At 40.5% G+C, this 25377-nt stretch overlaps 1 protein-coding gene across 2 annotated transcripts in view; it reads right to left on the bottom strand.

Annotated features, from left to right (window-relative positions):
• The window catches only part of Pcca (propionyl-CoA carboxylase subunit alpha), a 358996-nt gene extending 339564 nt beyond the window's left edge, over positions 1-19432 (bottom strand). For both annotated transcript variants that reach the window (XM_047554213.1, XM_047554212.1), the window contains exons 1-2: positions 19283-19432; positions 4128-4205 (exon numbers count right to left, since the gene is read on the bottom strand). In XM_047554213.1, coding sequence (XP_047410169.1) covers positions 4128-4205; positions 19283-19387 — 183 coding nt within the window. In that variant the 5' untranslated portion in view covers positions 19388-19432. The remainder of the gene's footprint in view (positions 1-4127; positions 4206-19282) is intronic.
• Positions 19433-25377: the final 5945 nt, after the last annotated feature.

A 25377-nucleotide genomic window follows, 5' to 3' on the forward strand; every position in this document is an offset into this window, starting at 1 on the left:
GGGGAACTGCAACACAGAAGGCTGGGGACCAAAAGGCAGATGACAGACATAACTGCCACTTAAAAACTAAGAGAGTCATATGTAAGGCACCCCAAAGACACTCTGAGGAAGGAAAAAAAAACCACAACTATAAATCAGAAGTCTGAGACCCTGAAGACAGAGGGGCTTCCAGGTACAGAGAGAGATAAAGGGGAACCCCCAGCAGCTGCTCTTAACTGTACACATGACGGTATCTGTGGTGCAAAGTTTCCTGACTTTTTTTTTTTTTTTTTTGTGTGTGTGTGTGTGTGTGTGTGGTGCTGGGAATTCAAACCCAGAGCCTTGTGCTTGCAAGGCAAGCACTCTGCCAGGTGAGCTATATCCCCAGCCCAAGTCTCCTGAAGTTCTTTTTTCAGGCATTGTCTCTGTTCCAACCCCGCCTTCTCTCTCTTCCTTTCCTGTGCTTAAATCCTCACTGCTGGGGTCTAAATGCACAGCTGGCACTTCATCCAGAAACCCAGAGAAGGACTGAGTTAGCCTGCTCCATTGGGTATTTGGTAAAGAAGTGACACCAGAAATGCAGACGCCAACTCACTTGCTGGACACTTCCTAGAAAGGGCACAGCAGAGGGGCAACCCACCAGCTCTGAGAAAGACAGGCTTGAGCATGTACCCAGCTTGCATTTTTTTTTTTTTTTTTTTTTTTTTTTTTTTGCAAAGGGTTTGGAGCCTCAGAGTCCAAACGTGCAAAATTGGGTTGTTAAGGACAATATTAAGCAGCTGACATTTAGGCCATGTGCTTTCTATAAACAAGCCACTGTGATAAACCCTTTCTGTGAATTATTTCACTTTTCAGATAACAGTTATTTATTCTCATAATTGTCTATGAAAAAAAGTAATACATTAATCTAAGATTTAAAAACTTGTCTAAAATCAGTTTTGATAATATTCCCATTTTATGAATGGGAAAACCGAGGCTTAGTGAGGCCCAATCACTTGCCTAAGTCACTTACAAAGTTAACTAGTGGAAGTCTGAACTCACACACAGGTGTTCGAGTCAGAAATCACCACAATTTGACACAAGCTCTCAACACTACATCATTAAGACCACCTAAAATTATTTTTGTTATAGAAACCACACCATAGGATAGAACTGTCTCCCACTAATAATTTAAGACCCACTGGTCTTGTTCCAGGCAAATTACCATTAAGCTTAATCCTCCTTATTTTTCATGAACATACATGAAACAAGTTAACTTGTTAATTTTCCTCCTCTCAACCCTGTACTAGGGATTAACCCAGGGGCATCTAATTCCTGAGCAACATCCTCAACCGTTTTTTTTGTTTTGTTTTATTTTTAATTTTATTTTTTTATTTTGGGACAGGGTCTCGCTAAATTGCTAAAACTACAATCCTCCTACCTCAGCCCCGGGAATCGCTAGGATGACAGGTGACTGTAATGGATTACAAGCACCACCATGCCCAGCTTTACCTGAGCAATTGTTACTTGATATGAGTCACTAAATAAAGTGTGAAGAAAGGGGTCAATGATAGGATCAGATGAGAATCATCTTATTTAACAAATATGTATTACCAAAGACCACCAAGTTTGGTTGTAAACAATAAATGAAAGAGTCAGCACCTAATGAACAGCTAAAAGGACAGCATGAATTCCTGGAAGGAGAAGTTCCAATTAATGTAGCCCCGAAATGAAGGGTGAGACCACCAGCAGGGTCTGAACACACACCTTTATGCCCAGCTGGAAATAAAACACATCTATGGCCAACCGGAGAAACCACACCGTCTCTCCATGATTACCTTAGGCAGGACCTGACAAAGGAGATGGCAAAGATAGCAGGTAACAGATGGGATTTCAGACATCTAAAACCAAACAGGTACCTGCTTGTTGGATTCCAAGGGAATTCCACTTCTAGCTCCTTTATCTCTCCTATCTCCTTCAATGTGCCCAACCAAGATAGTTATCATTTATTCATTTAATGATTATCAGTGGTCCCCAATGTGGGAGGTGAGTTAACTATTCCTGAAACCTCACCATGAGGTTATAGCAAAAGCAAATCCCTGACCAAACTTTGCCTCTCAGATGAACATTATTAATAGGCACAAAACATGCTCCATAAGCTCCAAAATGTCTCAGCTTAGTACTTTTTAAAAATATATATATATATTTTTAGTTGTAGATAGACACAATACCTTTATTTTACTTATTTATTTATTTTTGTGTGGTGCTGAGGATAGAACCCAGTGCCTCACACGTGCTAGGCAAGCGCTCGACCACTGAGCCACGACCTCAGCCCTCAGCTTACTACACTTTTTAACAACAGCCCACAAGAAAAACCTCACCAGAGGCAATGGCATCAATTGTACCATCAGACTCAAGTCATCAAAATCCACCAGACCAGGGCTGGAGATATAGCTCAGTTGGTAGAGTGCTTGCCTTGCAGACCCCTGGGTGTTACTTAAGGTAAAGGACAAGATCAACTAAGATTGTTCTATTATTCTGTTATTACAAAGGCTGCAAAGTTCTCTAAAATAGCCAATATATGTTATGGTTTAGGTATAGGGTGTCCCCCAAAAGCTCCTGTAAATGCAGGATTATCAGAGGCAACATGATTAGATGAGGAGAGCTCGCACTTCATCGGTCCGTCCTAGTTTGAATGGTGGTAACTACAGGCCCATGGAGTGGCTGAAGAGGCGGTCCACTGTGTGCACAAACATAAGTACACATGAACTCCAAAGCAAACTGTCTGTGGTGGCGTTTTTAAATTAAACTATAGATTTCATAACAGCGAAATTTCACTCAACTAATCTATGTAAGCCCATACTGCCCACATGAAACAGAGAACTTTAAATATGGCCAAACTGAGATGTTCCAGAAAAGTGCAAAAGATTCACTAGATTTAGAAGATTTCATTTAAAAAGAAAATCTCAAGTGTTTTTTTTTTAATTGGGGGCGGGGGGAAAGGGAGGGTGTTACTGGGGATTGAATCCAGGGGCGCTTTACCACTGAGCCACATCTCCAGTCCTTTTTATTTTGAGACAGGGTCTTGCTAAGTTGCCAAGTCGGACCTCAAACTTGCCATCCTCCTGACAGCCTCTCAAATAGCTGGGATCACAGGCAAGCACCACCACACCCACCTCATTAAGTCTTTATATACTGCTTATATGTTTAAATAACATTTTAAGTTTTAAATTAAATAAATATATTAAAATTAATTTTACCTGTTTCTTTTCATAATATGGCAAATAGAAAATTTGAATTTACATTTTTTCATTGTATCTCAAATTCTTTTTTGCTGGTTTTGTGGTGCTGAGGAATGAACCCAGGGCCTTGTACACACAACCCAGGGCAAACACTCTACCTCTGAGCTACACCCTCCACCATGGCATTATATTTCTATTGGGTGACAAGAGGGTAGATTCTTCTTCTTTCAAACCTTCAGATTCAAAAGAATCTGGAAAACAGTTCTGTGCAATTCAGCAGTATAGTATTCTCAAGGGCTGGGGATATAGCTCAGTTGGTAGAATGCTTGCCTTACCAGCACAAGGTCCTGGGTTCAATCCCTACTACCACAAACAAATTCTTGATTAATCACTCACAGCAGTTACATCTTCGATGACATTTACCTTGAAAAAACTCTTCTTGACCAAAATTTTCTGTCCTTTTTGAAGCCTACTTCACCACTAAAACATGTTTTATTCCCCATCACCACTTCTAATCCTTTTATCTCCCCTACTATGAAGCTCAAACATTATCATATACCAAGATTTAGTTGGAATTACCGTGTCCCAAAATTTTCAATGTCTAGTTGCTTTCAATGCAAATGAATCATATATTAAGTAAATGAAACAAAAACTCAATAATTCAATCAAAATCTTGCAAATGCCCCATCTTTAAGAAAGAATGGTATACTAGTTATTCTCCTAAAAACAAAGGAAATATATTACAAATGTATTCAAGTTTTGGTATAGATACAAATACAAAATTAAAGGACTCACATTGTGGCCCACAATAAAAAATACAGACTGAGTATCTGTAAAACCTATGATGCTAAAGCAATAAATAATTGTACAGAATTAATAAAATTTAATCTGTCCAACTGAACATAGAAAAACTTAGAAAATACTTACTTTTTCATTAGGATCATATCCCACTGAACTGAGACTACGGGACACGATTAAGCACCGTTTTGAATAGTGTGGAACATGCTATTAAAAAAAGAAAGAAAGAAAGAAAATGAAAAAATCAGATGCTTAACTTGGTTTCAAAATATTTTTTTCAGAGTACTTCTTTCAGTTTGCTTCTAGCTACAATATTTTATCAGCCACTGTATGTAATTATTAGCAGTATACCAAAATTATAGAAGGGAAATTGTAACTGCAGATTCATCCCCTTTACACAAATGAGTCCAAAGGCATCAAAACACCTCCAGAAGCCAGGCATGGTGGCGTGTGTCTGTAAACCCAGTGACTCGGGAGGCTGAGGCAGGAGGATCACAGGTTTGAGGCTAGTCTCAGCAACTTAGGGAGACCCTAAACAACTCAGACTCTTTCTCAAAATAAAAAACAAAAAGGGCTAGAGATGTGGCTTAGAGGTAAAGTACCTCTGGGTCCAATCCCTAGTATATATTTAAAAAAAAAAAAAAACCTTAAAGTATAACTAAATAAGTCAATGGACAAAGCAGATCTGAAGAAAGGTTTCTTTTCGAACATGCACTCAGAGCAAAGTGAGAAATGTCACGTACCATGAAGAACTTTACAAAATACCAGAGTCTCGGCCTCAAGGAACTTCACTTTTGTCAGGGATCAGAAAATAATAAAAATGTTTTTAATTTGCCAATGTCTTGAGCATGATTTCTTGTTTTTTTTCTTATACAAGTGCTTTTATTGATAAAAATGAAAAAGTAATACTGATAATCAAATTTACTTCTAATTTATTATTTATGGAGAAAGCATATCTTAATGCTGTAAGTCTTAAGAAAATGACAAATACAAATTTTAATCAAGGTTTAAGAAAATTGATTATCCAGTAATCATTTAGAAAGTTAGACCCCAAAATGGAAAAGCCAGGAGTGGTGGCCCATGCCTGTAATCCCAACTACTCAGAAGGCTAAGACAGAAGATCTCAAGTTTTAGGCCAGCCTGGGCAATTCAGCAAGAACCTGTTTCAAAACAAAGAGGGTCATACAGGTACCTGCATAGCAAGCCCAATCCCTGATACTGGATATTTTTTTAAAACATCAGGAAAAGGCAACAAGTATTACCTCTTACAACTTTCTATAAGAGTAATCACTCAGATAAGAAACAAGAAACAAAATGTTCTTATAGTAACATTTTAAAATAACTCCAAAGATGTGTACAATTATTTTTAAAGAATATAAAGATACAAATTGCAAAATGTAATCTTGTTTTTCTTTTTTTTTCATTTTTTGCAAAATATAATCTCTAGTGCGCAACCATAGAAATGAAAAGTTGTACCCCATTTGTGTACAATGAAAAATGTAGTCTGTAAAAATAAAAATATTTTTTAAAAATATATATAATCTCTATATGAAAGTAAAGGTAATAGACATGATAGATACAGTTTATAAAATAAAGCCTCTACATTACCAAGTAAAAAAGGAACAACAGTGAAGTTAGAATGGGAAGAAAATTAACTTCACTGTGTCCCTACTAAAGACCAAGACTGTCTCATATATTCCTTCAAGCATCCTCATGAGTTAAAAGAGTATCATCTCAGGGCTGGGGTTGTAGCTCAGTGGTAGAGTGCTTGCCTGGCACATGTGGCACTGGGTTCAATCCTCAGCACCACATAAAACAAATAAATAAATAATGAAGATATTGTGTTCATCTAAAAGTAAAAAAAAAAAAAAAAAAAAAAAAAATTAAAAGAGCATTATCTCCAATTTCATGAGAAAATTGAGTCCCAAACACTTTAATTTTTCAAAGAGTCACAGGGCTGGGCTTTAATGGTTACAATATTTAAGCTCATTTGTTAAAAGTTTCTGAAGTTTTTTCTATTACAAGATAATAAAAACAGTGACACCTCCTACATTGACATTAATGTCTACTCCAAGATATGGAGTTATAGAAAAATGACCATCAAAAGGGCCTCACCGCAGAGCATGGTGGCGCATGCCTATAATTCCAGTGGCTCGAGAGGCTGAGGTAGGAGGACTGAAAGTTCAAAGCCAGCCTCAGCAAAAGGAAGGCACTAAGCAACTCAGTGAGACCCTGTCCCTAAATAAAATACAAAATAGGGCTGGGGATGTGGTTCAGTGGTCAAATGTCCCTGAGTTCAATCTCTAGCACCGCCTCCCAAAAAAGGTGGTGGGGCCACTCTCTCCATGTTCAACAAAAAATTCAGTCTTCTGCCCTCTACAGAATAGTCGTAATTTAGAAATTTGACTGTCACAGCAAACTTAATAACATAAAGATAATACTCTTTCCCCCAAAAGTATGTGTTTATAGCCTCAACCAATGCTGAAAATAAACTCTAGGAATAACAAGAAGCAAAAACCTGGGAATTTTTCGAATTTATGCTGCTATAAAGCATCACTAGGAAATTTACACAAGTTAATAACTCACCAGCTTTCTATCAGTTTTGTAAAATGTGACAGCAAGGATTTTTCACTCTCACTAATTCACCCTAATATTGTAGCCACAAAATGGTCTATTCAGTAACATGTCAACATACTCTTTTACAAAAAGTAAACTCATACATATGTGTTTAATCACTAACAAAGAGTATAACTGATTCCTGATGGCAGAAACCAAATGTGATTCTTCAAGACAGAAAATACAATCTGGACATTTTTGGTATTCTAATTCTCTTTGGAAATGAGAATAAACAGTGATGCTTTTGCTTGAAGGAAGAACACCCAGGAAAGCAGATAACCATGTGAGAGAACTCCAGAGAGGACTCGCAATCACCCAGTTCAACCTCACCATCTCTGTGACTTGAGCAAGCAACCCACTTGAACCTCTCTGCTAGGATATGAACACACAAATGGCTTTTCTCCAACGTCCCTTACTGATCTGAACCACTATTATTCAAAAACCAAAGGCTTAGTACACATGTGCAAGAGCCTTGGAGGACTTACTGAAAGATATGGGTTCATTTAAACTGATCACTGGGGGCCAAGAAGATGGTGACACTGAGCTATTCAGAAATTTTAAAAGAAAAAAAAAAAAAGGAGAAATAGAGCTAATATAATTGACTTTGATAAGTATGAATTTTGCATTCAGTTTCTAGGTAACTTGTAGAATAAACACCTCAGATTATATAGCTCATTAGAGGGGCTCATGAACTAAATTAAACCTTGGCCACAGAAAAGAGTTCCTAACCCAAATGATTCAGAATTCTCTAAGTGGTCAAGCACCGAGGAATATTTGAGTCAGTTGAATCTCTGTATATATTTACTTGCAGAGAAGTATCAATAATGTAAAACTAGACTGAAAAATTTCTATACCACACAGTTCTTAAAATGCAATCAAATCTATTTCACATTAAACCTGGCCAAAACACAGATAATGTATCAGTATCACTAACTGAGCAAAAATGTTTTGGGAATCTTTTTATTACTATTTGAAAATATTTTATTCTGAAGATCTAATACACACCACATTTTGTCACCATTATCTAAAAAGGAAGTATACAGCTTGTATACATGTGAGTTTGTAATTATGTGGCCCTCACTTTAAAAGACATGGATGCTTCTAGTTAGCCAGTAACCCGTTGAAATCATTAATGCAGACAGCATAACAGCAGAACTGTTACCCAGGAAAAATAAGAATTTGAGTCCTAGCCACTCAGAGTCTGTACTGTCTGGAGTCAGCCCCATTAAAGGCTCTTTTTGTTGTTGTTGTTGTTTACTCCAGGCAGATCTTAATGGAAATTTAAGAAAGGAGAATCCACACAAGTTAGAGGCCGGCCTCAGTCACTTAGCAAGACTCTGTCTCTAAAATAAATAAATAAATAACTAGGGATGTAGCTCAGAGGTAGAAGGCCCTTGGGTTCAAACCCCAGTGAGAGAGAAGAAAAAGATGGGTCAAAAATTAGATAATTTTTGTAAAACCAGAACATAAAATTTATTTTTTAAATGTAGGAAACAAGTTAATAGAAATCTGTTAATTTGAACCTCTATGTAGAATTTAATTTGTTGTTTTTGTTAAGTATGTAAGAAACTGGTTACAAACCCAGACCAAAATTCTTTTAAGGTACTTCCTAGCAACAAAGTTCTGAGAAAAAAACTTAAATCAACACCATTTATAACAACCAGTAAGCCTGTCATAGGGCAGAAATGCATGGTGTGGAAACCGACCTCCAAAAAATATACTGCCAAGGATTCCCTGCCTTGGAAGGCTTCCTGTATTTTTGACACTTGTAGAGAAAGGCCTGCTAACAGCATGGCAATGGAAGCGGCAAGACTCTCCATCTGAAGCCCTGGGCTGACTCAGTTCCACTGTTTCATAGCTGAGACCCCAGCAAATCAGTTCTCTGGGGTCCAGTCTCCACCTTCCTGTTTCACAACAAGGGCTGTTAAAAGGATCAAATGAGTCTTTTTACAAAGTGTGGGGGGTGGGGACTGTAAGGTATACCCAAAAACCAAATAGGAGTACTCAGCCTTCCTTTCTTTCTTAAAATTATAACAAAGCCATTGGTGAGTTACCATTAGCAGTTACCATTAGAACTCTGGCTTAGACTCAAATTCTGAGTTAGAATCTTGATTCTGGCATTTCTTAAGTTTATAGAAAAATTTCCTCATTTGCAAATGGGGATAATAATAGCACTTATCTAGGTCATAATGCCACTTTGAGGACTAAATGAGAATGTATAAAACGCCTAGTACAGTTGTTCGTGTGGTATAGTCATCATACCATAACTGTTAACCAAAAGATGAGGGAAATGGTACAACTTTTAGACACACTGGACCCATGTCTTCCAGTCACTGCAAGCAGAGAAACAAACATTATTTTATATGATAAAACAGCACCTAATTCCACATTCAACTCCTGGCTGTACTGCAGGCAAAACTGGTAAATCCACTTGCAATTATCTTAAAGAACAACTTAAACATTAGTTCTGTCGAAACAAACTACTGGGGCTCTCAACATTCAGGTGAATAATACTAAAGCAATTCTATGGACAGGTTAATTCCAAGAAGCAACCTATCCACAAGACTGCAAGTTAATGGAGTCGAGGATGATCTTACCAAGGTGACCATGAGCTAACACTGCAGCCCTGAGTTTCCAGGCGAAGGTAGATCCTGGCCTCCATGCTCAGAAGCATCAGTTGAATATTGATTTCAGCATTTTAACAGACCATGGGGACCTTCTAGGAAAATGCCCTCTAGAGACACTGGACGTAGTGAGGTTTGTCACTGCAGTACAGTTTGTCTTCTAAACAGAGACTAACTGGTCTTCACCGGCTGCCAAAGTCACACAAACACCTCCTTCTTAACAGTCAAGTATCAAGATCGTCCAGGCTCTGCCTCCGTGCTCAGGTGCGACAGCAGGAAAAGATCCGAGCCAGCTCTAAAACTTCATCTTCCCCAAGTGGCCATTCCTCCCAGTCCACCTGTAGCAGACACTGTGGGTGCCCAAACAGACCTCCTCACGCAGCAGTGTGGCATCCCCCTGCTGCTGTGCTGAGGTCGCAGGGCTCACACCTGCTTCTCGCTGAGACCATTATCCTCGAGTTCTCCATCAAGCCTGGAAACTACCCTCTCCCGGCCCACAGCCAAGGACTAGCACAGGATTCAAAAGGTCAGGACCTTCACTCCAAGGTGGAACTGATTTGACAGCACAATCTCTGCTCTAGAACTGCAGTTTCACAACTACCGGTCACTTGTGGCTGCTAAGCACTTGAAATGGGCCTAATTCCAAATAGTCCAAATTCAAATGTGCTCCAAGAGTAAATGCCACACCAGATTTTGAAGATTTAGAAGGTGTTAAATAAAAATCACAGGTCAGCCAGACATGGTTGTGCATACCTATAATCCAAGTAATGTGGGAGGCTGAGGCAGGAGGATCTCAAGTTCAAGGTCAGCCTCAGCAGCTTCAGGATATCCTAAGCAACTCAGACTGTCTCAAAATTTTAAAAAATGGTGAGATGGTGGGGCCCAGGGACATAGCTCAGTAGTAAAGCATGCCTGGATTCTATCTCCAATACAAAAAAAAAAAAAAAATCATCAGAGGCCATTTACTTTGGACTAAGTTCCTGCGCTGAGCCCCACAAAGCAGGTTAAAAGTCACTCATGCCAAAGGTTTGCACTAAAATTAAGCTGTTTAACTGGTCCTTCTAGAGATTAGGACTAGAGAGGTAACAGTTGAATTTCCCAAATAGGTCAGTTTTAATTGGCATAATAAACCTCTGGACTTAATCCTGTCTCAAAAAAAAAAAAAAAAAAAAAAAAAAAAAGAACCTGAAGTCTGAAGTAACCTAATGTTAACCAATTAGTCATTTTTACATTTTTCTGTCTTCCTGGAAAGTAACTTTGAAATGGCCAATTTCCTTTTCATGCCTTGCTTATTTTTTCTCTACCCCTTTTCTGTCTCTAAAATCAACCGCCTCTCCTCAGTTCCTTCAAACACTAACTCTATTTTTGGAATACAGTGTTGGCCGGTTCTAGAATCAAAAATAAAACCAATTAAGTTTTTTGTTTTTTGGGTTTTTTTTGTTTGTTTGTTTTGTTTTTTTTATTGTCCTGAGGATTTAACCCAGGGGTGCTTTACCACTGAGTCACATCCCCAACCCTTTTTATGTTTTATTTTGAGACAGGTTCTCACTAGGTTGCATAGGGCCTCCTTAACCTGCTGAGGCTGGCTTTGAACTCACAATTCTCCTGCCTCAGTCTCCCAAATTGCTGGGATTACAGGTGGACACCACCACAACCGGCTACCAATTAAGATCTTTAAAGTGCTGTAATTCTTTTCCTTGGACAATGCAAAAACAAATGCAAAAGAATTCTTCAGTAAATTTTTACATGTTGAAATAAAAATTTGAAAATATCAGGTTAAAGATAATATGTTGTTAATTTTATCTCTTTTGATTTTTCAATATGAATGCTAGGGCTGGGGAAATAGCTCAGTTGGTAGAGTGCTTGCCTTGAGGCCCTGGGTTCAATCCCCAGCACCGCAAAAAAAAAAAAAAAAAAAAAAAAAAAAATGAATGCTAGAAGAAGTTTAATTTTATGTGTAGCTCACCTTATACGGTATTTTTTTTTTTATTATTATTAGAATCACCTGTAGAGCTTGTGAAACCAGATTGCTCGGTTCCACCCTAGATCTTCTGATTTGGTGGGTCTTAGGATGGGGCATTTGTAAAAAGTTCAAGAGCTGTTGCTGCTTGCTTTGAGAACCGCTGCCCCAGAGTACCCCTGTAACAGGGACAGTGTCCAACTGGGAAGCCCTCCTGGCTTAGCTCTCCACCGCCTTCACTCCTCTTCATCACCATCTGCACAAAAGCTAGGCACCTGATCATCCCACCTCCCCAGAACTGTTTTTACACAACCTGAACTTTCACAAAGTGTCAGATTCATAGCAAAAGTTAGGTGGGGGATATCTCTGCATACTTCGTAAAACAAATAACAAGTCATGCCTTGTATTGTTAGATATCTTCATGTAATATATTCTATGCAGTGCTAAGATTTACTTATCTTAATGAACAGATGTTCCTTACTATTAGACAGGGACAGTTATGTGGTCTCCTGCTTCCCTCCTTTCCATGATTGCTATGAAGACTGTGCCCAAGAGATATAAATTTTCCCCCTTTTTCTACTAAGTTTATTAATATGGTATGATGAAAGCACTGAAGACAAACCTGAGTTCCAATCCTGAATTTACCACTTAACTGTGCAAACTTGCTTAAGTTTCTGAACTTCTCTATGCCGCATCCCTAAAAATGAGAATCATCTGAAGGTAGTATGATGACTGAAAGAAATAATGCATGTGAACATAGCGTTGTTTCTGCATTTTCAACAACCCAAAATTCTCCAGCAACCTGAGAATGCTGGTTTCTCACCATTTTCCCTGTTCTGCGCCAATTTTGTGATCAGAAGAACAACAAATAAGAAAAAAAAATTCTGTTTCATAAATGCAATCAAAACGATTATTTTAATGTAACTATTGTCTTTGTGTATGTATGTATGATACTAGGGAATGAAGTCAGGGGTACATATCACCGAGCAACATTCCCAGCCCTTTTGTACTTTAAGACAAGGTCTAGCTAAGTTGCCCAGCTGGCCTGGAACTTGGGGTCCTCCTTCCTCTGCCTCCCAAGTAGCTGGGATTACAGGTTGTACCACTGGCCAGTCCTAACTATTGTTTTGATCTTTCCTCTCTCCCAAGTCTCAGCCTTCCTATCTCTAAGACATTACCAAACCCAGAATCTTAAGAAAATGACTTGAGTCATTCTTTTTTATTGTGATATAATTTACATACCACAGAATTATCCTTTTTTTTTTTTTTGCGGTGCTGGAGATCGAACCCAGGGCTTTGTTCTTGCAAAGCAAGCACTCTACTGACTGAGCTATCTCCCCAGCCCTGAATTCACCCTTTTAAAGTATACAAACTCAGTGGTTTCACAAGGTGTGAAACCATCATCACTATCCATTCCAGAACATTTTTCATCACCCCTGAAACCCCTTAACACTCATTCCCATCCACTCTCCTCCTAGGCCCTGGCACCTAATGAAATCATATGAATGTGCCCTTTGTGCCAACCTTTGAAGAGTCATTCTTGGTTTTTCCTTTTCCCAGGTATCTCCTTCCTAACCCAAAAGCAAGTGCTACTGAAACCAAAGTTTGAGATGAAACTAGATTCTCTCCACTTCTGCTACAGGTGGGTTTGGTAAGTTGCAAGAAAGTCCACTTCAGTGTTAACACTGAAGTGGGATACCTGCTGGTATCAGCTCCAGGGTGGCAGTCTGCAAACCCAGATTATTCTCCACTACTACCAAGTGGCCTATTAGGCTCTGAATGGCAGGCTATGCCCTACAGATTCGAGAAGACCCCAGCAGTTCACCACCAATTTCTTTTCAGGTTTTTGTTTTGGCAATTTGAAAAATGAAATCCATGGACAATAACAGAAGGCAAGAGTGAAAGGAGTAGGATTTATTCAAGTGAGAAGAAAAGAAACAGCTCCTGCAGGGCAGAGGGGCCCCAGTAGGGGTTGCTGCTTAAGTGTATTAGCCTCGAGGTTTACATAACTAGTGGTCAAAAATCATATCAATCTGATCTTAGAAAAGTACCAACACTATTGGTCAAACTTTATGCTAAACAAGTCCTGGAAAAGTACCAATGCTACTGATTAGTCCTTGAGTCTGAACTTTCCTGAAACCTCCATTCAGGTCTGCCCCTACTTCTACATACCAGGCATCCAGGGGAATGTGTGGTGCCTACCTCATTCACTTACTGCACCGAGCTTCAAAAACATCCCAGATCTGACTACTTCTCACCACCTCCAGTGCTATACCCTATAGGGCACAGGTTACCATGATCTCCAACTTGAACTTCTCCAACAGCCTCATGACTGGCCTCCCTGCTTTCATCTCCCCCACCCCACACACTCCCACTAAGCCATTCCCCACATAGCAGGCAGTCCTTTCAAAATGTAAATTCAATTTCTTAAAATTCTCTAATTGGACTTCCATTATTAGACAAACTCCAAACCCAAGCACCTACATAACTCTGTTTTCATTTCCCCATGTATTTTACTCCAGCTATATTGTACACTTTCGTCCCTTGAGTATACCAAATGCAATCTCACCTACAAGTTTTTCATCAGCATTCCCTCAGTCTGGAATGCTAGTATCCCCAAATCATCACATGATGGGCTAGGTCAATTTTCTGTTCAAATGACACATGCGCTACATGTCTCCCCTTTCTCCTTAGCCAACATCCACCCAGCCCTAACACCAACACTACTTTCTATCCCATGCGAAAGCTAAGAATCAAAATGGAGTCACTTTTGCCAAGCCCCAACCAAATGAATGAATAAATAAAGCTTGGAGGTTATGAAGAAGGGGTTCTCATGCATGACTATCTGATGAAGGTTGTTCAGAAAAGACTGCCAGAACCACAACCTTGCACAAAGGTCACCACAACCTGAAGCAAAAAAATACTTTGGCAGCACATCTGCCCAATGACTATCTGTTCAACCTTAGACTGATGCCACCTTTATTATGCATCCTTATAGCCAAGGATTATTGTTTCAAAACATGTAATCCTCCTCATTTTACCTTTAAAAACTTCCCCTACCTCATCCTCTTTGAATATACTCACAGTTCACATGTATGCTCACTGCAAAGTTTGGCTATTCCCAAATAGATAGCAATATTCTTTAGGAAATCTCATTCCAATTATTATCTAGGATCTATCAGTTGGCACCTATTATCTGGCCCCCACACACTTTTTTTAATTCTTTACAGAGCACTTACCACTCTGTGAGTTTATCCATTTATGTGAATGCTGTCAGTCTCCTCTACTCAAATGTAACTATGACAAGGGCAAAACATTCATAGCCCCAGTGCTAATTAGGGTCTGCCACGTGGTAAGTGTACGTGGGTTGAATGGTGGCCCCAGAGTGATTTATCCATGTCCTAGGACATGCGAAAAGGAGTTGTTAGTTATAATGAAGTTAAGGATCTTAAAATGAGATCATCCTGGATCCTGTTATGCAATCTTGAAGAGGCAGCAAGAATTCTCCCCCTAAAGTCTTGAGAGGGAACCTGGCCCTGCAGACACTTCGACTTCAGCTTCTGGCCTCCAAAGTGGTGAGAGAATGATTTTCTGTCATCTTAAGCCACTAGGTTTATACCCTAGGAAACTAATATAAAGTTTCCTGAACAAAGAATTCCAAAGCATCCAGGAATGGAGGCACAGAAGTGTAATTCCAGCAACTCTGGCTGAAGCAGGAGGATCACAAGTTCCAGGTCAGTCTTGGCAACTTAATGATATCTTCCAACATCTTTTAAATTCACTCTTATTTTTATTTTATTATATTGATCCCATCAGTTTGTGGTCATTTTTTTAAAAAATGAAAATGTCAATAGACATTTAAAATAAGTTAAACTAACGTTTTAAAATCATGCAATACTCTTACTTTCAAAAAAGCTATTTTGCTTCAAAAAAATACATTGAAGACTATCTTTGAAACAAAAACAATATTCTGTACCTCATACTTTACCATGCTACTGAAATTACTCCAAAGATCAATTAACTTATCAAATTATTTTGCCAATTTTTAATTTTATTCCTTGATCTCTGTGCACCTGGCACACAGGGAACATGTTTTAATTTCCTCTGGTCTCCTCAGAACATACCTTAGTACCTGGGACCCAGAAGATGCTCCACTCAACACTTTTTGAAAAGAGATAGCAGATATCTAGTTAGAAGAATGAATGCAAACGATTTATCAAAATTTCTTCCCTTGTTTAAAAACTATACCTCCTCACAACCCATTCCTCAAAATTCTATTATCTCTTCCTCCTTCTTCCAAATCCTAATTTAGTGAATTAAGATGCAGAGTTTAGTCGATTAAATATTAAATTACCCACTGTATGTTCCAACTGTAACTTTTGCCTCCAATTACTGACCCAAAAACCAGACACTGATTCTCCTGTCTCTTAAGCACTTCAACATAATTCTTACAGGCTTGTAATGTCAAATGATGAGATGAAACACTATGCTTCTATTTTCAAAAAAAAAAATTATTCCCCAAATCCCTTTCTCATCCCTATTTTCCCACTTATCCACATTAAAAAAAAAAAATGTTTTGGAATTATTTAAATAACTCCTTTTCCATCACTCTTTACCAAAAATGTCACAAATTTTCCACCTTATTTAGAAAGGGGCTATCACAATTTTTACCTCTGCTCTAAACCTCTTAAGACCAATAAGAAATCCAAATTCATAAATACACAAATGTCTATAAACATCTTATTACACCAGAAACCAGGTTCTGTAAAAGTCAAGGGAAAAAATTTTCCCAAGTGATTTGTCAGAAATATATCAACGTGATAGAAAAAATTTTCCCAGGGCAATTCTAAAGCACTCAGACATGCTTAAACATTTTTTACCCATGTTTACATGTTAGAAATGAATCATATGTTTCAAGGAACAATATATAGTTTAAGCATTCAAACTTTGTGAATGTACTATACAATGAGACTATCTTTCAAATGTGGAGCAATATGTAATTGGAAAAGCAAGGCTTTGGAATCTACTTTCTAAGGTTCAAATTCTACCTCAACCAATTATGTCCTTAAGTTACTTAACTGCTCTGAGCTTTGTTTTCTCTTCCATGAAAATGAGATTGTTGATGTAGTTGCTACATTGATAAAAGATAATATAGGAAAACCATTTAAGGCATATAAAAGTTCAACAAACTATAGCAATTCCTATAAAACCAACTTTCTCCAGTCACTGAATGTAGGCAGTACAAACAATTAGGTATTTAACAGAATATGTTTTAAAAGCTGATCTCTATAACAAATAAAAACTAAAAGGTTAACTCTACATATACCCTAAAAATAAACAAATTCTGTAGCTGATTAAAAGAATGGTCTGAATTCTCTAGACTAGTCTAAAGTTAGTTGTCTGCTTTTCATCCAACCAAAAGGTTTGCATAAGTGGCGGGAGGGATTAAAATCTTCAAAAGATTCTGCTTCAAACAGATTCGTCCGAGCATATTTCAAGTTCATAGAAGAGAAGCATAGAGAGGAGCTAAGCAGTAGCTCAAGTTCCCTAGAGTGATAGTGAACTTCAGAGATGCTTCCATTTTCAACAAGGAATTCTCTGCTGGCACAAACATAATGCTACTCCATTGTCAGACATGCAGCACCTATTGTGTCAAACTTTGTGTTAAGGCCATAAAAATAGACAAGATGCAGACTCTGCTGACACATTAAAAGGAAGAAACCAGGTAAGAAAAATCAAAGCTTACATATTACACAGTAAGTATCTAACAGTAACTACAGTAACAACTTTCTCCTCTTAGCCTCCCCAATCTAAAATGTCAATGTCATCCCTCCCACCTCCAGCACCAATGGCTTCCCACTGCTCTAAGATAAACACTAAATTTCTGTAACAGGATCAACAAGGCCCACCACAGTCTGCTTGCTGCCTACCCCTCCACCACCATGTAGTCCCTGCACCAGACTCTCAACAGGCTTTTCTCAGGTCTGCAAACCTCTGGCCACTGGACCCTTCCATGTGCTGTTCTACCACATATAATACTACCACTTCTCTTTACTTAGAAAAAAAAATGTCACTTCAACCTTTGATATTTTTCTTAATTTTTATTTCCAAAGGAAATACTCCAGTATAGTATGATTAAGAGCACTGACTCTGGGGGATATGGGTGTTACTCAGTGGTAAGAGTACTTGCCTAGCATGTGCAAGGCCCTGGGTGCCATCCCCATCACCAAAAACATAATAATTATAAATAAATAAATAAATTTTAAAAGAGCACTGGTTCTGGAGTTCTAAATCCAGAACTAGGTCTGCTGCTTACTAGTTCTATGACTTTGAGCAAGCCACATAACACTTTGTGCCTTGATTTCCTCTTCTGTAAATGGGAATTATATGGCTATTGTGAAGGTTAAATAAATTAATTGAAGTAAAGCACCAGAATAGTTATCTTAGAACAGAGAACTCAAAAGATTCTTGTCTTGGTCAAATCTATTTTATTTTATTTCAACACCAAACCCTCTCCCCTGGCATTTTCTCTCTCATTAATAGACTAAAAAGTTTCTAAGAAGACAAATCCTATTCATCTCCTAGAATTGGAACATGGGAGGTATTCAACAGAGATGTGTTTAAAGACAAGAGCTGAAAAGAAACCAAGGCCCAATGGAGTGACCTGTGCAACACACTGAACTTCCTGCACACACCTTTCCCAGACTGCCTCCTGGGTAAATGCACACGTCTTACAAGTTCAGATGAACTGACGTGGACAGTGAAGACTAAAAGATTACAGAATGATAAGGATTAAAGAACAGGCCTGTGTGGTGGCACACACCTGTAATCCCAGCAGTTCAGGGGTTGAGGCAGAAGTATCATGAGTTCAAAGCCAGCCTCAGCAAGGCCCTAAACAAGTTAGCAAGAACCTGTCTCTAAAGAAAATATTTTTTTAAATGTGGTTCAGTGGTTAAGTGCCCCTGGGTTCAATCCCTGGAACCAAAAAAAAAAATTTTTTTTTTAATTTAAAAAAAGAAAGAACAAACAGTATATGGTAACACAAAGAACAGTGAGAGTGGGCATTCTGCAACCAACACTAAGCAAATATAGGTGCCAGGCTTACTTCCACCTCTCTCACACTGCCTAACTGGGTCTCAATTCCCTCACCTTCAAAAAGACTAAGAGGGGACAGATCATCTCCAAAGTATCTTCCAATTCTAAATTTCAATGATTATAAATCAAGTTATGTTGGAATTTTTAAAAGGATTTTTCATTTAAAAAAAAAAAAAAAGTTTAACAAGCACACTAAACCTGCTGACAGATGGTTTTCAGGAGACCTTCATTTTAAAGAATTGGTTCAGGTGACTTAATAGGGCTAACAGACTATGTCCAGAAGTTACAAAAGACTCCATGGGAAAGGGAAAAAGAAACAAGAAGCACAGGCCAACACGCCAACCCGTAGATCAAACGGCCACGGTAACACCACAGGGTGAACAATGCTGAAATGTGTTTCAAATCAGGCTACTACACAGAAAAAAGAAAGAAATTCACAGGCTGGATTTCACATACGGTTCAATGTGGTGCCCTATAATTTACGCAGGTTTTCAACTCAAACCTGAAATCTATTAGCGATCCTAACATCATAAACTACTTTAAAAGTTAAGATGAACGCACAACCCTAACTGGAGCAGCCATTCATAACAGCCCTCCAAAGCTGAAAAGTGGCAGGGACTCTTAAAAACACATCCGGGAAAGCACAACACGAAGCCAGTACCTTAAAGGCACTGGAATCTGCCCACTGGCAGTGCAGGTTCTTTACCGCCCGCAGACCATCAACCCCCTGGGGGAACAGAAAATGAGGAGCCGCCTGCCTCCTTAGGCCTCTGTGCTGCAGAATCCTCGGGAGAAATCTCTGCTACGAGGGATGCCTCCCCAGTCGGCTGCACCGCGAACTCGGGATGGAGGACGAGCGTGGGGCGCAAGGTGCGGCGAAGCCAGGTCCGGAGAGGACACGGTACCGCCCGGGAACAGCCGGGGCACCGGCCCCCAGGAGGAGGGGCCGGGGGGAAGCCCAGGCCCGCAGAAGCCCCACCGAGCCTCACCTTCAGGGTCCAGAGCACCGCACTCCGCATCAGCTGCTGAGGAGGCCACCGCCCACGCCGTCCGGCCGAGACCAGCGCGACAGTCCCTACCCAGAGCCCCGCCATTGTAGCCCCAGCGGACCGGAGCTCCGCTGACCTCTCACCCCGCGGAAGGGGGCGAAAGGGGAGCGTCCGAGCTCCGGCCAATCACGATCCAGGAACCCCAAGCCCCACCCCCGGTCGCGAGGGGAGGGCTGGGAGGTGGTTTTCTCTCACCGCCCGGGCCTCGGGCCGCGCTGAAGAAAGTGCTCTCTAGGACCCGGAGGGCGCCGACCCGCGGCGCGCCCCGCCCCGAGCCCAGTCGGAGGCCACCCGCCCGAGCCAGCCCCCGCCCGCAGCAGGACCCGGGACACTCGCGAGTTGCGCCGGCCAGCCTGGGGCGATCCGGAACTACCCCAGCGTCAACCTGGCCACCAGCGCACAGCCGTGCCGGCTAGTCAGTGAGTGCCCGGTCCTGGGTCCTCCACTCCAGGCGTGTGCCCAGCCGTGTGTGCTTGGTAGCGCAGCCTGCCAAGCACCAACGGAGACCAGGTTTTACCGGTGTGGTAACAGGAAAAGCTCTGGGTCTAGAAATCAGAAATCCGAGCTCAGGTCCTATTCTGCCACTTCATATCCGCCTGTCAAGGGAGTCGGCGGCCGTAAGCAGAATGGGTTTCTGTTGCTTTCCAGCCGGAATCTTTGTAAGTACAACTACCAAGGGCCAGACCTTGTGCCCAGTGCCTCAAATTCTTATTTTAAACGTACAGGAAGCCTGTACCTTAATCCAATCTTGAGAAACAAGCTATAGAGAAGTAACCACTTAACTTGTAAATGGTTACACTAAGGTTTGAACCCAGAACTACTTGTATTCAGGGACGAGGCTTTTGTAATATTATGGAAATTTTTTAACGTACTCAAAGATAATATTGTATTAATAATCATCCAGTTTCCCATAACACAGCTTCAACAAATCAACATTTTACCCGTCTTGTTTCATCTATTCCCCTTTTAATTTTTGCTGGGGTATTATAAAGCAAATCTCAGCAAATAATCTCATCTATAAATACCTCACTATCTCGGTTTCTTCTCTTAACTATTTTGCCTGTCCTACAAAGGCATCTTGAGAGAGTCTGGAAACAAGGAAGGGCCTAGAGCGCATCACAGCATGGTAAATGCCAGAAGCAATAAGCAAGATGTTTGGAGATATAAGAAAGGTAATATTGAGTGCAATTTTTAAATGTAAATAGGAACTTTCATGACAAAATGAAAACAATTATCAGCCTCACAGGATTTCTCATTTATGTATCTGAGACTGAACTAATTTCCTGTCCAGGAAACCTACTTTCCTTTTCCTCTGCCCCCACTCCTGCTCCATTTTTTTTATTCTTTAATTAGTTCTCCTTAGGTTCTCTTTTACTTATAGAAGTTCTTTCCATGAATGGTACTTGTTACAGAAACTATCTCACAATCTCCATTCTGATTAGAGAGCTGCTGAGTTTTTGCTGGGAACATAACCACCCAGCTAGAAGCTACAATACCCAGCCTTCCTTACAAGAAAATGTGGTCATATCACTCAGAGTTGGCCTGTGGCATGTAAGGACTGTGCAATTAACAATGAAGGGGTATGCCCTTCCTGGCCCCTTCTTTTCTCCCTAAATGAGTATGTGTTGGAGGATGGCGGACCAGCCATCATAACCTTCAAGAAAGGGGCCCTTGGGGCTGGGGTGTAGCTCAGTGGTATAGCTTGAAGCATGGGGCCCTCAGTTTAATCCCCACCACTTAGAGGAAAGAAGGGAGGGAGGGAGGACCCACCCCCACTATGAAGATGGAGCAATATGAAGAGCCCAGGCCCCTAACACCAGGAGCCATCTTAGTAGCCTCCTATAGTTCAATGCATGAAGTGTTAGATAAGATTTTTTTTTCTTGTTTAAATCACTGAGATTTCTATCTCTGCTATAGCTGCTAAAAATCTATCCTAACCACTTCATAATTTAGTGTCCAGAAATAAGGCACTGCCATAACGAAACGTGGAAAAACTTAGCAGTGAGAACCCCAACATTGCAAACCAGAAAGCTAATGGCACTTGTTATGCCATGGTACACCTTTACTAAAATCATCACTTTCAATATTCTGGACAATATGGATGTCACTACTACTAATGCAACCTGTAATTCTTTTTTTTTTTTTTTTTTTCTTTTTGGTACCAGGGATTGAACCCAGGGATGCTCATTTAACCACTGAGCGACATCCCCAGCCCTCAAACTGTAATTATAATATAGTGTTTTCATGGGAGTATGTCTTGGCATTTTGAGCTGGACAATTCTACCTTCTGTGAGCTATGTCACACTGTTGAGGATACTTATCATCTCCAACTCCTGCTTCCTTGATACTAGTGTCTGAAATTAGTTGTTCCATTTAACTTGTTCAATTTTCTATTTATCTGTAGTGGGAGAGCTAATCTGGGACAGTTACTCCACCACATCCAGAAGGAGAAACTAGGTCTGAGAATTTTGAAGGCATTTTAGATCATGTTCCAGCTTCTGGCCACTCTTGACAAATTTGTTGCCTAATCCATAGCCATGATATTTAAAATGTCTCCACTCCCCTGACTGAATCCTGACTGAAATAACTGTGAGGAGGGGAGAAGGTATGCTTGACCCTTGGGTGCACAAAGGGGTAGCTGTGAGAGAAAACTAACTGTATCTTTTTTTATCCCCTCACTACTGGGGCTTGAACCCAGGCATGCTCCACCACTGAGCTATATCCCCAGACTCTCACCTCCCCCCCCCTTTTTTATTATTGAGATATGATATAACTAAATTGCCTGGGCTGGCCTTGAATTTGCAATCCTCTTGCCTCAGCCTCCTGAGTCATGGGTATTACAGGCAGGATGGCACCCAGATTCTCATTCCTTAGTAAAGGAACTTTCACCTTTACCTGGGAACATTGCCCACAGGTGAGATCTGCACATCCCACCTTCCTCTGAAGCCAGGTTACTAAGTTTCAGTCAATGGGATGTAAGAAGAAGCAACATGGACAACTTTGGGGTTATGTCCTTAAAGGGAAGGGACATGCCTTTCACTTTCCCTTCTCTGCTTTCCACCTTGCCAGAATGTGGACACCTTGGTGGGGGCAAAGTTGTCACCCCAGATAGGACAGTCAGACAGGTGTTGAGAAAGGCAAAACAATATACAAGGAGCCTTTAAGTACCTCTGACATGGTGGAGCTGCCCTATCAACCTGTCCAGAACATATGACTCAGATATTTCTGCAAGACAGGAAAACACTATCTTGTTTAAGTTACTACATTTTGTTTTGTTTTCTTTGGCTTTTGTTAACAACAACTAGTCTGTATCCTAAGTAATAGAGTACTACTATATATCTTTGCTCTATTTAAAGTGGTTTGGGGACTGGGGATGTAGCTCAGTGGTAGAGTACTTGCCTACCAAGCACGAGGCCTTGGGTTACATCCCCAGCACAACAAAAAAAGAGAAAGAAAATGAATAAATGAACATATAAAAATAAAGTCATAAATTGTAAGGAAAGATAGTAGAGTGAAGGACGTGGCAGGGACAGGCTGTCCAAACCTGTTTATTCTTCAGAGTGAGTTGTTCTGAGCACCCTGTGATGCAACCTTTCCAAGCCTCCTCTGCAGGTAGATTTAGCGCTACACGTGAGTTCTGTCTGATGGAATGTGTGTGGGCGTGAAGTACACCTCCCTCTAGGTCTGACTCTAGAACCCTCAGTGCAATCCTCCATGGGCTGCAAACACCCCTGGGAGCACTAGGTACAAGGAGCCTTGATCTCTAAGTGAGTAAGGAGGGCAGGTCCTTCTCACCTCCCTACACTGAAATGTATCATAAGTAGAAAATATGCCTTTTCTTTTCTAATTCCTTTTTTTTTCCTTTCAGTAATAAGGTTTGAATACAGGGACACTTTACTACAAAGCTATATTCGAAGTCCTTTTTACTTGTTATTTTGAGACAGAGCCTTGCTAAGTTGTTAAGGGTCTCTTTAAGTTGCTGGGCCTGGTTGAGACCCTGCAATCCTCCTGCCTCAGCCTCCAGAGTTTCTGGGATTACAGGCACGCACCTGCCTTTAACAATTCTTTTTCGATGTTAGGGGGTATAACTCAATGGTAGCATGCTTACCTGGCATGCCTGAGGTCCTGGGTTCCATTGCCAGCAAAGCAAAAAATTAATTAAGTAAAATGTAGAAAAAGACAGGCTGGATTCAGCCCAGATTTGGCAGGGTATAGTTGACAGACCTCCAACTGCAGCAGCATTACTCTAAATGTAATCCACGAACCAGTACCAATCTGCATACTGTTCGTGATACTTCTGTGATGAAATACAAACACCTGTCTTCTATTTCTTACAAAGCTGTGACAAGATAAATGCTAGGATATATACAGTTGAAAACAATTAATTGAATAATTGAATATTTAAAAATAGCTAACAGTATTTTGAATATTCCCAACACAAAAAAAGATAGATATACCAGTTACCTTGATCTAATTGTTATACATTGTATTGTATTGACATGCCACACTCCATAAATATGTACAATTACTATGTTGATTTAATATATATATATATGTAATATATATATAATACATATGTATATATATAATATATATATAATGTATTTTTTCTTCCAATACTGGAGAATGAACTCAGGGGTACTTTACCACTGAGTTATATACCTAACCCCACCCTTTTTTTCATTTTGAGACAGGGTCTTGCTAAGTTGCTTAGGGCCTCACCCTCGGCAAGACTGAGGCTGGCTTTGAACTTGTGATTCTCCTGCCTCAGGCTCCTGAGTCACTGGGATTACAGGTGTGCCACTATGCCCAGCCCCCCAGCTCTTTTTATTCTATTTTGAGGCAGGGTCTTGGAAGTTGCCCAGGCCAACCTCAGAGTTAGAGATCCTTTTGCCATAGCCTCCCAAATCACTAGGATTATAGGTGTGTGCCACCATACTCAGCACTAAAAATATATATATAGTCCACTGGTAGAGCATTTACCTAGCATGGGAAAGATCCTTATCGGGTCCCCTCTGGCCGCAGAGAGAGACACGACAAATGTCTGAAGCTTTGGAAGTTTATTGTGCACAGTTCCTTTCCTACGCTTCTCTTACCCCTAGCTTCTGCGCACTCCCAACTTCCCTTTTCCCAGCTTCTTCCACTCCCGCGTACTCCCTCCTTCCAGCTCAGCTCCAGCCGCTGCTGCTGCTGCCGCTTCTTCCGTTCCGTTCCCATCCGTTCCGTTCCCCAGCTTCTGCCCCCTACTCTCCCACCCACCAGGCTTATATACACTTCAACCAATCAGGGGAGAGTACACGAGATAAACGCGGACAGCTGCAAGCATAGGATGGGTACACGAGGGGGGCATGCTCTAGTCACATCGTTAACTAGCCAATCATTGGAATTCGCTGGTTGTTTACTGTATAGCTGGCCGCTTTTGGCTCAGCGTCAGGCGCCATCTTGACCATGCCCAAGGCTGGGGGTCCCGGAAACCCCCACAGATCCTTGGTTGAATCCCAGCCTGATAAATAAATAATCAAAGAAACAAACATACATATTAGCCAGGCACAGTGGTGTACCCCAATAGTCCCAGCTACTCACGAGGTTGAAGCAGGAGAATCACTGGAACCCATGAGTTCAAGACTAGCCTGAGTAACACAGGAAGTCTTTAAAAATATAAAGATTTCATATACATATAAACATATAGACATAATATAAATTTTTAATTAATTAGAAGAAAATATAAATGCTACCCACAGTTTCTGAACTTATTCCAACAGAAACCTTTACTACCACTTTAAGCCTTGACAAATGCTGCTCTAAGACACATGGCATTTTCTGGACACCCACCATCATTTGGCAGATTTTGCATCATGTTTTCTTCCCATACAGAATGGGAATTTGCTTTGCCCTCCTCCCTTGCAGTTTGGGTGCAGGCAGCTGACCTGGCTGCACCAGTCACCACAGACTAAAGAGGCCTTGATTCAAGATAGCAAGGTCACGGAGCAGTCGCTGCACAGAAGCTGCTTCCTGGTCAGGGCAGCAGAGGAGGC

This window comes from Sciurus carolinensis, chromosome 5 (assembly GCF_902686445.1).
Source record: "Sciurus carolinensis chromosome 5, mSciCar1.2, whole genome shotgun sequence".
Classification (NCBI taxonomy): domain Eukaryota; kingdom Metazoa; phylum Chordata; class Mammalia; order Rodentia; family Sciuridae; genus Sciurus; species Sciurus carolinensis.